Source organism: Rhincodon typus, chromosome 4 (genome assembly GCF_021869965.1).
Source record: "Rhincodon typus isolate 14 chromosome 4, sRhiTyp1.1, whole genome shotgun sequence".
Classification (NCBI taxonomy): Eukaryota; Metazoa; Chordata; class Chondrichthyes; order Orectolobiformes; family Rhincodontidae; genus Rhincodon; species Rhincodon typus.
In genome coordinates this window covers 61,194,787-61,208,039 of record NC_063335.1, presented here as the reverse complement: position 1 = coordinate 61,208,039, position 13,253 = coordinate 61,194,787, and the positions used below count along the sequence as shown (strand labels likewise).

At 40.2% G+C, this 13,253-nt stretch overlaps 1 protein-coding gene across 2 annotated transcripts in view; it reads left to right on the top strand.

The window, feature by feature from the left end:
* lyn (LYN proto-oncogene, Src family tyrosine kinase) overlaps positions 1 to 13,253 on the top strand; it is a 98,526-nt gene that overhangs the window by 54,118 nt on the left and 31,155 nt on the right. For both annotated transcript variants that reach the window (XM_048595688.1, XM_048595687.1), the window contains exons 9-10: positions 7,187 to 7,369; positions 8,460 to 8,536. In XM_048595688.1, coding sequence (XP_048451645.1) covers positions 7,187 to 7,369; positions 8,460 to 8,536 — 260 coding nt within the window. The remainder of the gene's footprint in view (positions 1 to 7,186; positions 7,370 to 8,459; positions 8,537 to 13,253) is intronic.

Sequence of the window (13,253 nt, the reverse complement as noted above, 5' to 3'; positions counted from 1 at the left end):
CGTGATTGAGTAACAGAATGTTTGTAGATGTGGTACCAATAAATTGGGTTGCTTTGTCTTGGATGGTCTCGAGCTTCTTGGTTGCTGTTGGAATTGCGCTCATCCAGGTAAGTCGGGGAGTGTTCCATTACACTCTTGACTTGTGCTTTGTGGACAGGCTTTGGGAAGTCAGGAGGTAAGCTTCTTACTACAGCATTCCTAGCGTCTGAACTACTCTTGTAGCCATTGTATTTATATGGTGAGTCCAGTTGAATTTCTAGTCAACCTCCAGGATGTTGATAGTGAGGGACAATGATAGTGCAGTTCCTGCGATTTGTGTGATGTAGCTTATTATTTACATAGATTTGCCTGACAAATCTGAGACCTAATGCTTGCCTTGCCTCCTTGAATTCATATTTGTAAACTACTGCATATTCACAAAGGCTTGTTTCCTTTACATAGTTGCTTATGAAGCATTGAAAGTACTTACGTTACATGTTTGATGAAGTTTCAACAGTAAGACTTTGTTTCCATAGTTTTAGAGATCTGAATATGTGTACAATTCTCAAAGTGAGGATGTGTTGTTGGAGTAATAATGCAGTATTCATGTTACAAGACTCACCTCAAAAGTACGTGTAGTTTGAGTTCTGAGCTGGTGCCGGCATTGACTGTACGATGGTTTGTCTTCAAAGGCGTGATGTTGCTTTCCTCCTCATTCCTGGGCCTGATTGTTACTGGGGAATTGGAAATTCTTGGATGTCTGAAAGCAGGAACTCAGAAGGGGCAGTTGAAGTGAGGGCAAGGGATGGATTGGGAGGCAAGATGCATTTTTCTATATTTTCTCATGGAGCGTGGGCATCACTGGCTGGTCAGTATTTATTACCCATCCCTAGTTGCCCTTGTGAAGATGGTGGTGAGCTGCCTTTTTGAACTGCTGCAGTCCACGTGCTGTAGGTACACCCACAATGCTGTTAGGGAGGAAATTTCAAGATTTTGACCAACAGTGAAGGAATGCCAGTATATTTGCAGGTCAGAATGATGAGTGGCTCTGAGGGAAACTTGCACTCAGTGTTCCCATGTATCTGCTTCCCTTGTCCTTCTAGATGGAAGCATTCATGGATTTGGTAGGTGCTACCTAAGGATCTTTAGAGTAAGAGGGAGGTAGAGCCATGGGTGGGAGATATCATGTGAAGGTGCATTCACTGACTTGATCATCCATATGAGTTTGCTAGACATCATACGGCATGCAGCCAGGTCTTCAGGTCTAGTTTTTAGGAGTTGACCTCCTTGGGCAACTGTTCCAAGTCCCTCCTGAGGATAATCCTTGAGGGCATCTAGGCTCCTGGTGGAAGGATGGTTTCTCTTGTACTGTCCATATCGTTACATAAGATTTCCAGTACTGAATCTGAGACCCCAAGAGTCCCTTCTCTGCAGTGGTCCCATGTGCTGAAGTTTCATGACTAGTACTCAGCAGTGTTTTCCTATCATGCAATGTTGTGTCTCCTTAAGAAGGGCAGACTTTCACTAAAAACACAAGGCTGGCTGCATCATGTGCAACAGCACAATGCCACTGGGTGCCCTGCTGAGCTCAGAGATAGGGCCAAATGGATACACTACAACCATGAAATGTGGGTGGCAGCATCAAATTTGTGTATATCACATCTTCATCGGAATAGGTGCAGACATGTCCCAAATCTCAATCCCTATGCCCATTTTAACTGCTATTTAATTTTTAACTGACTACCAAGTTTTTGAGTCACGAGTAATTGACAGGCTATGGTAATTTTAATCAGTATGTGACTTTGTACAACAATCACAAGTTATAATGTTAATTATACTTGGCTAATGTACAAAAGTTTTATACTCCAATCAACAGTGAAAGCGTGTGTAAAGAACTAAAATACATTGACAGCAGCGAGTTGCTTATTCTTGATTCAGCAGAAAGCAGGTTGAATTTAAAAGTTTGAAACAATCAAACTTGCAGGGGAATTGTATATCCAAGAGTAAAGGACAAAGGGAAATAAAATTTAGTATAGTTTGAAATGTAGAGATCAACTGCGAGAAAATCCTTTCACTGTCAGCAAATATGGGTCAAAGAAGAGTGAGAAATATCAAAGGAAACTTGGGTTGAAATTGAAGACAAACTGAAAATGGAAAAAGATTTATGGTACAAAAGGAGACCATTGAACCAATTATATCTTTGTGACCTCAAAAGCTAGCCAGTCTAAACACACAGTTTAGTTCTTGATCTACACGTTCTAGCTCATCAAACAGCATATCACTTTCTTTGTGAGAGTTTCTGCATCCACCAACTTTTCAGGAAAAGATTTCCAGATTCTTAAATGCCACTTATGTGAAAAGCTTGCTTCTTTATCTCCCTCTAATTTTTCTACCGTTTCCTTTAAATCTATGCCCATTGGTTATTAACCTCTCTGCTAACCGAATTAGGTTTTTTCTATCTTCTCTATTTAGGACCCTCATTTTATAATACTTAAATTAAACCTCCCTCAACCTTCAGAGGATAAAAACCTTTCAGGAAAAACTATTCCAGTCTATTCAGTCTTTGCCAGTTAAATTCTTCAATCCTGGTAATATCCTTGTAAATCTCTTCCATACCCTTAATGATGCAATCCTGTCCCCCTTATAGTGGCAGACAGCACCTAACTATTTCTTTATCAATAATTAGGAGCAAATTTTGAATTATATGTCTACATGAGTAATTTATTGAATATAGGGTAATATAATTTTAGTTGGATTGGATCATCTGTTTCGACATTCCTTGACTTTTCTCATGGTAGAGACACCTTACATGGATATTGGAAAACCATCTAGCGTTGTGTTAGCAGATTTCAAAACTGTCTTTGATAAAATTCCTTAGAAAAGGATGTTACCAATTTTAAATATGCAGAGATTCTAAATAAAACTTGGTCAAGGGTAGAAATAAGCTGAAGGAAAGAAGTTAATGGAAAAATGTTATGGTGTTCTCAATGGACTTCCACAGGTTGTGTTATTTACTGTTCCTGATCTATAATCAATAATTTTACCACTGAATTACAATCCAAACTCTGATTCACAGATGAAATTTAATTTGGAGAAGGGGTCGTCAAAATAAATGGAATAACCAGGTACCTACAAAAGAACTCCCCCTCAATAACTTCTCTTTCAATTCCTCCGGCTTCCTACAGACAAAGGGCATGGCCATGGGTACCCGCATGGGCCCAAGCTATGCCTGCCTCTTTGTGGGTTACATGGAACAATCCCTCTTCAGTAGCTACACTGGCCCTACACCCCACCTCTTCCTCCGTTACATTGATGACTATATCAGCGCCGCCTCGTGCTCCCATGAGGAGCTCGAACAGTTCATCCACTTCACCAACACCTTCCACCCCAACCTTAAGTTCACCTGGACCATCTCTGATACCTCTCTCTCCTTCCTGGACCTCTCTGTTTCCATCTCTGGCAACCACCTGGAAACCGATATCCATTTCAAGCCCACCGACTCCCACAGCTACCTAGAATACACCTCCTCCCACTCACCTTCCTGCAAAAATGCCATCCCCTATTCCCAATTCCTTCGCCTCCGCCGCATCTGCTCCCAGGATGAGGCATTCCACTCCCGTACATCTCAGATGTCCCGTTTTTCAAGGACCGCAACATCACCCCCCTCAGTGGTCGAGAACGCCCTCAACCGTGTCTCCCGCATTTCCCGCAACTCATCCCTCACACCCCCTCCCCGCAATAACAACCAAAACAGAATCCCCTTCATCCTCACGTACCACCCCACCAACCTCCGGATCCAACGCATCATCCTCCGACACTTCCGCCATCTGCAATCCGACCCCACCACCAAAGACATTTTTCCCTCCCCACCCTTATCTGCTTTCTGGAGGGACCACTCTCTCAGTGACACCCTTGTCGGCTCCACACTCCCCTCCAGCCCCACCACACCTGGCACTTTTCCCTGCAACCACAAGAAGTGCTACACCTGCCCCTACACCCCGCCCCGACCCCCATCCCAGGCCCCAAGAAGACTTTCCACATCAAGCAGATGTTCACCTGCACATCTGCTAATGTGATACTGTATCCGCTGTTCCCGTTGTGGCCTCCTCTACATCGGGGAAACCAAGCGGAGGCTTGGGGACCGCTTTGCAGAACACCTATGCTCGGTTCGCACTAAACAACTGCACCTCCCAGTTGCGAACCATTTCAACTCCCCCTCCCATTCCTCAGACAACATGTCCATCCTGGGCCTCCTGCAGTGCCACAACGATGCCACTCGAAAGTTGTAGGAACAGCACCTCATATTCTGCTTGGGAATCCTGCAGCCCAATAGTATCAATGTGGACTTCACAAGCTTCAAAATCTCCCCTCCCCCTACCGCATCCCAAAACCAGCCCAGCTCGTCCCCGCCTCCCTAACCTGTTCTTCCTCCCACCTCAAGCCCTACCCCCATCTCCTACCTACTAACCTCATCCCGCCCCCTTGACCTGTCCATCCTCACTGGACGGACCTATCCCCTCCCTAACTCCCCACCTACACTCACCTTTACTGGCTCCATCCCCGCCTCTTCGACCTGTCTGTCTCCTCTCCACCTATCTTCTCCTCTATCCATCTTCTATCCGCCTCCCCCTCTCTTCCTATTTAATTCAGAAGTCCCTTCCCCTCCCCCATTTCTGAAGAAGGGTCTAGGCCCAAAACATCAGCCTTCCTGCTCCTCTGATGCTGCTTGGCCTGCTGTGTTCATCCAGCTCTACACATTGTTACCTACAAAAGAAGTTGGATATAATCTGCAATAAGCCTGTCACATGTATAATGTAATGAATTAGTAGGAAACTGGATGTCCCAAATATATTTCATAGATGGTAGTAATAACTGAGACAGGAAGAGGCTTGGGCATGATGGTTGATTTGACACGCATTTAATCACAGTGCGATGGTAATAAAACAAAATAAACACGATGCTAAACAAATGAGGAGGGCACCCAGTAGAGTGCACATCTCCACCACATTGTTTTAAGTCAATGTGATTATAATTGAATAGCTCTTCATTGCAACTTTTTTTTCTATCTGGTTGAAACTCTACCTACAAACCTGAAAAAATGAATCTTTTCATTGAGTTTTTGTTCTCCTGAAGAGGCTTCAGGTCAAACTACATCCAACTGCCTGCTCTGAAAACACTGCTCTCATTTTCAGCTGTGACAAATTCTACCACAGCAGCTAAGATAATCCACAGGTAATATTTCTATTTGTTTTTGAGGTATTATTTATATTCATAGAAACTCGGAGCTGGGATAGGCCATTTTGCCCTTCGCCATGCACTATGATTATGGCTGATCCTTTGTCTCAATGCCATATTCCCACTTTCTCTCCTTATCCCTTGATGACGTTAAAATCTAAAAATGTATCTATCTGTCGGATATATTTGGTGACTTGACCTCCATAGCCTTCTGTAGCAGAGAATTCCACAGGTTCACTACTCTTTTCATCATCTCAGTCCTATACGGCTCTAGACTCAGAATAACAAACAGGCAAAAGCAGTCACTGGTGAAGGTAATCAAAAACAACAAAGTTCTCAATACTTAACAGGTCAGGCAGTGATCATGGAGAGAAAATGTAGAAAGACATTCAATCTCTAACCTTTTCATCAGAACTGGAAAACATTGGAGACGGAACAGCTTTTGAAATATAAGAATGGGGGAAGAGGAAAGGTTTGTGATGGGGCAGAAGGTAGCAGAAGTTAAATCCTATTAGGAATGATGCTGCAAGAGAGATGATAGTGGAACAAGGAAAGAAACAAATGATGAATTTGGAAGAGCTGTACATAATATCAGCATCATTACGAGCGCTTAATGTCCAAGGACAAAGGGACACAGATTATCATCCAAAATTATTAAGGTTAATATTGAGTCTAATGCATTACAGTGTTGTTATTGCTGCAATAGGGTTAGGGTTATTTCTATTGCTAAGTTGATTGAGTAAAAGTAAGAAAATGTCATGTAAAAGTGTAAAGAATTGGAACCAAACTAGATCTTGAACACCACTGTGTTTTGGTTATCAACAACTAAAGAAATCATACCACCAATAGATATGGTATAAAAGCAAATTTATAAAAAGAATCAAGATGAGATGCCATTGTCTACAGGCAGAGAGGCTGGTTAAAGATGGCATTTGGATACTTACCTTTCTTATATGTGGTATGGAATACAAGAGCAAGGATGATATACTAGAACTGCATCAAATTTTATCCAGACCACAACTGGAGTACTGCATGCAGTTCTGGTTGCCTGCATACTGATTTTGTGTAAGGAAAGTAAAGCAAAATTCTGGTATTCAACTAACAGTCTTGTGATGTAAAAGGGGAGTTGAAATGTAAGACTATCATTTGAATGGATGGGATAAATTGGTTTGACATGGTCTTCTTTATGTCTGTTGTCTACTCATGTTGCCATCACCACAATTAAAGAAAGGGTGCAGGGGCGATTTACCAGGCTACTGCCTGGCTGGGTGGATTTTGAGCTATGAGGAAGGATTGAGTAGGCTGGGATTGTTTTCCTTGGAGCAGTGAAGGTTTGGAGGGGACCTGATAAAGGCAAATAAGATTAAGAGGCATAGGCAGATGGGTAGGAAAATACTCTTTCCATTCATAAAATAGTCAATAACTAGGGTGCATGGATTTAGGGTGCTAAGAGGGGAGTCGAGCAAACAGTTTTCATCCAGAGAGTGTTAGGAGTCTGGAGCTCACTGCTTGAAAGGATGGTCGAGTAAGAAATTCGCAACAACATTTAAGCAGCATTCCGATATTCACTTACATTGCTAAAGCCTCCAGAACTGTGTGCGAAGAGCTTGAAACTGGGTTACTGTAGTCAGATCGTTGTTGACCAGTACAAACATGATGGGTCAAATGGCCGCCTTCTGTGCTGTAAATATCTGCGTCAGTGATGTCAGGAAGAATTAGATGTAATGCATACTGATCAACATTTTGAAGAGCCAAGTGATGCAAGGGGCAGTTAGAATGAAAGACTGTCATTTAGATGGATGAATTAAACATGGTCTCCCTTATCTCTGTTGTCTACTAACCATGTTGACTTCAATTTGTACATTTTATGCTGAAATAGCTTAAAATGATTTGTGGTACCTCTATCAAACTAATAAATCATAATTTCTTTATCAACATCTTTCATTTATTATATCTGTTCTATTTTATTTAGGTTACTATAAAAATTCTACAAAAGTAGCTGTTAAAACTTTGAAACCAGGCAGCATGTCTGTGGAAGCTTTCCTTGAAGAAGCCAACCTCATGAAGAAACTCTTACATGACCGATTAGTGCGACTCTATGCAGTAGTTACTAAAGGAGATCCGATTTACATTATTGCGGAATTTATGGCCAATGGTCAGTCTGAACACTAGGATCAAGTACAATCTTTTAATTTGGGGATGATAAGTAACCCATTAATCTCAAGTGTACATCAAACCTGGTTACAAATCTTCAGGTTTAGAAGAAGGCTTACTGTGGAACAATCCAGTAGGTTCGGTAGATCTGTTGTTTGTTTTTTGAAATACAGGATTAAACTTTTCTACCCATTCTACCTTCCATTAATCTTCACCTTTTCTGTTTCAAAAATTTACAAAGAGCACTGAGTGTGTTTTGAGCGCATATGAATAATAAGTAGTCAAACTGAATTTAAATAATCCATTTCAGAAAATTTTCCTCCTATAATTCATTACCAAATATGTACGATAACAAAGTACAATACGTTGTATTTGCCAGCAATTTCTGTTTTTGTTATAATTTATGGCATCTTAAGAGTCTGTAAACAGATGCAACTCATTTGTAAAAATATTGAAAGCAACAAGAAAATCTTTGTGGAAAACTGTATTCCCTAATTTGCATCTTATCACAATATTTAGCAGAATAAAGTCTTCAACCATAGTATGATCTGTAATGTAGTAAAGTGGTTGCAGAATTCAAAGTTATTGTAGGTGTCCAGTGATGCTGTGTGGGTCAGATTGTGAGAGTCACTAAGTGCAATAGGGCTCAACTAATGTTGTGTGACCGCTCTATTTTACCTTATTATTCACTCTCTGCTCCCCCACCAACTCTAGAGAGCCTAAAGTAGCTTCTTACAAAAAGTTTTTAATTGACTTTTCTATTGCTTTTCTTTACCTAAAGAATCTGTATTTCACTCTTCACCTGGCTATACAAAATGGAACAGAAATTATAACTGCTTAGTGTTGCCTAGTCATTGTCAAATTGTCATTGGAAGCATGATTTTTCTTCTCCTCAAAGACAGCTGCATTTAAATGCCCTCAAATGTGCTGTTATTTTAGGATTTACTTCTTTTAAAACATCAATGTTTATAGATATCATTGAACTACATTATTGTTGCAAATGAAAGAAATACTTTGAATTTTATCTAAAATAGTTTTTGTGTTACTTTAAAATGTATAATTTGCCTAAATACTTTTTATTACAATCACAGGTAGTTTGCTAGATTTCCTGAAGACAGATGAAGGGAGAAGACTTGTATTGCCTAAAATGATTGATTTCTCAGCACAGGTATGTAACCAAGAAAATACATTTGTCATTGTGAATAGAAGAAACTGTATTCAAGGTCAATTCTAAGTACCACATAAAATTTCCATACAAAATATTCAAATTCATTTCCTACATTTATTACATATTTCAAAAACAAAAGTACTTAATTGATGAAAAGTGTTTTGGAATGCCTGAAAATCATAGAATCCTTATGGTATGGAAACAGGCCCTTTGGCCCAACAAGTCCACACCAACACTCAGAGCATCACACCCAGACTCATTCCCCTATAACCTACCTAATAACCTACTGTCCCTGAACACTATGGGCAATTTAGCTTGGCCAATCCACCTAACCTGCACATCTTTGGACTGTGGGAGGAAACCGGAGCACCCGGAGGAAACCCACAGAAACACGGGGAGAATTTGCAAACTCCACACAGTCACCCGAGAGTGGAATTGAGCCCAGGCCCCTGGCGCTGTGAGGCAGCAGTGCTAACCACTGAGCCCACCATGCCGCCCTGTAAAATCATGAAAGAGAGCAAATAAATGCCTTTTTTCTTTTCCTTTCAACATCTAATTTATTGGATCAGAATTTGCATTTGTTGCCATTTCTTGTTCTTTCCAAAACAGTGGGATCATTATTGAAACAAACCTGGACCCCCAAATCTAACTTCATGGCAGGAAGCTAAAGATTGTAAGAAGGCTGAGAGTGTAGAATTATGAAATTCAACCTAAATGAGCTTCTTATACATTTATCACAATTTTTACACTGGCAGGTTGTGAGGTGTATCTGTGTCATGTCTTGTTTATATATTTATGTATATTATTTATATTATGCTACTCAAATCCAACTCCTACTTTGCAACCTGCTTAAAATTTAACAGCTGCTGGTAAGGCACCAGGCTGAGGAGATCTGTTATAGGTACATACAGATGGGAACTTAGTGTTCTTAAGATGCTATTTGAGAGTCAGGAAAACAGAAGTGCTTCCCCCATCACTTGAGAAACCTTTCATTGATTGCAGCCTTCTGCACTACAATCTGGCAACATCTTTTTTCCTCTTCTCGTCGCCTCCTCTGAACGTGTGACCTTTCAATGTTTTTCCATCCTTTCAATTGCTGACTCAGCTCAGGAATTATGTTTTTAAAATGATGAGATCCTTCTGATAACATTAGCATGACTTTCATGCTGATGGGATTTCCTGGCTCCTCCCATGCTACCATGCTCCACTTCACCTCTCATTTAAATATCAGGGCCAATGACCTGTTTAAATTATATTGTATTTGTTGCTATAATCCAGGCTACATGGACCATCATAATTCATTCATCCAAAAAAGTCTAACAATATCCATTCTCTTCAACATCAAATGTCCTATCCCTCAAATCACCTTGCTACGCCTAAACATTTCAATGTTTGCATTGCTGCCATTCTACCGAACACCCCACTGATTTGTGAGGATTAATCTTCGACTTACCTTCCAAATTTTAACTTAACATTTGATAGTTTTTAAATCTTTTAAACGCTAATGATAATATCTCATCATTACTGAAGTTTTCTTGGTTTTGAAAATAACCTCATTTTCTTGCAAATTGTCAATGTATCGCAGTAACCCTTCCCATTTTCAGACTTCTGTAATTGCTTTTTAAAAAACAAAAGGAAACATTGCACTAACATTGACAGATTTGTGATGTGTGAAGTGGCATTCATTTCAAATTAGGCCAACACCTTTACTGGAAACTGTTTAAATTTTAATTTTCTTTTACATGTTTTTCCTGTTATTTTTGTACATTATAACTTAACAACAAAATTCTGCTTGCCAAGTGAAATGTTTGTGGCTGAATGTGTGTTAATTTATCAATGATTAATCAATTAATGGATCAACGGATGTTTGTAAAATTATTGTGCATGCAAACTCTTGCACATTTTTTGGTTTTGATATTGACTTTTTTTATGAATTCATGTTTCCCAAAATGATAACGTGTGTAGTAATTGCCAATAATGTTTCAATTGGTCCTTTGGACCTTTTAGACTTGGATAATTGCAGGGAAGATTTTCCTTTGCGTTGCACTTGTTCCACTGCGTTTTGGCTTCATTTTGTTTGTTCTTTCAAAGAACATGTGTGTCATTGGCTTAGCCACAATTTCTTGCCCATCACTAATTACTGTTGAGAAGCCAGTGGTGAACTAATTTCTTGAACCATTGCAATCCATGTGGTGTCAGCACATCTGTAGTGCTGTCAGGGAGGGAATTTTGAGATTGTGTGATTATGTTCCCAAGTCAGGATGGTGTGGGGCTTGGAAGGAAATTTGCAGTTGGAGGTGTTCCTGTGCGTCTGTTGCCCTCATCCTTCTGAGTGGTAGAGATCGTGGGTTTAGAAGTTGCTGTCAAAGGAGTCTTTGAGTTGCTGCAGTGCATCTTGTAGATGGTGCACACTGCTGTTCCCATGTGTCAGTAGTGGAAGGATAGAATTTTGAAGGTCTAAGATGGGATGCCAAACAAACTGACTACTTTGTGCTGGAATGTGCGAAGCTGGTTGAGTGTTATTGAAACCGCATTCATCGACACAAATGGAGAATATTCCATTATATTTCTGACTTGTGCTTTTGTAGAAAGTTTTTAGGAGAGTCAGGAGGTAAAAGATTCTCCAGAGTTTCCAGTCTCTCACTGATTCATATTCTGATATCAATTCAATCAAATACCAGAATGGAAGAGAAAGGGAATAACAAATCTTGTATCTTGGAGATGCCATCGCATTCCCCCTCCTAATTTTTCTTTTCTGCATGTTGTATCTGGTGGGAATCAAATGCATTATGTTGGCTTTAAGTTTTTATTGACTTTGAATTTTACAGTGATTTCCATAACCTTCCATGCTCCTGGCATGTTCGGCATTGTAAGTGATCCACTTAAAATGCTAGCCTAAGCCCTTGTTGGGCTGCATTTGGAGTATTGTGTGTAGTTTTGGTTGCCACACTACCAGAATGATGTGGAAGCATTGGAAAGAGTACAGAGAAGGTTCACCAGGATGTTGCCTAATCTTGAGGGCGTTGGCTTTGACCAGAATTGTTTTCACTGGAAAGACAGAGGCTGAAAGGAGACCTGACAGAGGTCTACAAAATTATGAGAGGCATAGATAGGGTGGATAATCAGAGGCTTTTTCCCAGGGTTGAAGTTTCAATTACAGTGGTCACAAGTTCAAGGTTAGGGGTAAAGTTTAAGGGAGATTTGCAAAGCAATATTCATTTTCTGAAGAAGAGTCCCAACCCGAAACATCAACTTTCATCCTCCTCTGATGCTTGGTCTGCTGTGATCCTCCAGCTCCACACTGTGTTATCTCTGACTCCAGCTTCGGCAGTTCTTACTATCTCTGATGATCCCAGAATGTTTCTTAAACAATTAGGCAGGCAAGATTCTCTCCCACCCACACTTAGTTGCAAAGCTGCTGAAAAATATTTCATGTTCCAAGTGAAGCATTTGCTACGTCTTGATTATCAAAACTCTTTCAGTAAAACTGAGGGTTGGATCAAATGGGAAACATTTCTCTGGTCTGTCAGATCTGATATAAGCTGCTATAAGGGGAATTCAAATCAATCTGTTTCTCGCTCCTTAACTGACTTTTAAAAGACTAGATCTTGGTCCTTGAAGATATTGTCTATTAACATATTGTGCAAATGAGATGTGCTGATTTAATGTGCTGAATTAAGAAGTTGATAACTCTCAATTCTTTCTTTGCCATCTACCTGATCTGTTGTGGATCCTGTATAACTCTGCTTTAGCTATTTTACAGGGTACTGTCACCTATGCCCTCAGATTGGCTCCAAAATGCTTCAAGTTTAAATTTTTATCTCTTTTGTTTATGTTCCATGATGGCCTGACCGCTCCCCCCCAATCTCTTTTACCTGCCTTCAAGCACATTGCCATCTTTTTGCCCCATTATTGCCAGTTATACCTTTAGCCTTCTGGCCCCACAGTCTGGAATCTCTCTCCACCTCCATGTTTGGATCAAGATTTTGTTTATTATTATTATTATTATTATTATTATTATTATTATTATTATTATTATTATACTCATATGAAGCGTTGAGATGATTTCCTGTGATAATTATTCTTAGTTTGCATTAAGACAATACAAGTGACAAGCTTAAAAGGTGTAATAGCCAAAGTGTAACAGAGCCTGCAGAAGCCGCATCAGTCTGTACAGGCTCACCCTGACTGTGGAAGAGAGTTGTCCTTGTCTGCGAAGGACCGCCAATGACAGCCAAACAAAAGATTTAGAAACAAAAACAAAGTTGCTGGAAAAGCTCAGCAGGTCTGGCAGCATCTGTGGAGGAGAAAACAGAGTTAACGTTTCGGGTCCGGTGACCCTTCCTCAGAAAAAGATTTAGAAACATCAGGCTGAATTTTAACAAAACTTTAGGAGTGTTAATTTTAGGGAGTTTCATGGAGGACTTTTCTCTATGACATCATTTGTGTTTTTTTGTGTCCATCTGTCGCAGAAATACTATCCGTTATGAGGATTTTGCAGAATTTCACTGTCAGTCCCATGTTTAAAGCATACCGTGTACCATGTCAATGGTGCCACAAATAATCATTTATGATGAAACTAGTGGGAGGGAAATGAAAAAGAATAGCTTTGAGGGCACTTGGGTGGCACAGGTGGCATTTCGTTGCAAATAACTACAACTATGAGAATCTAGCTGCACAGGCTGTCCATCCTTTGTGACATACCATGTTAGAACCC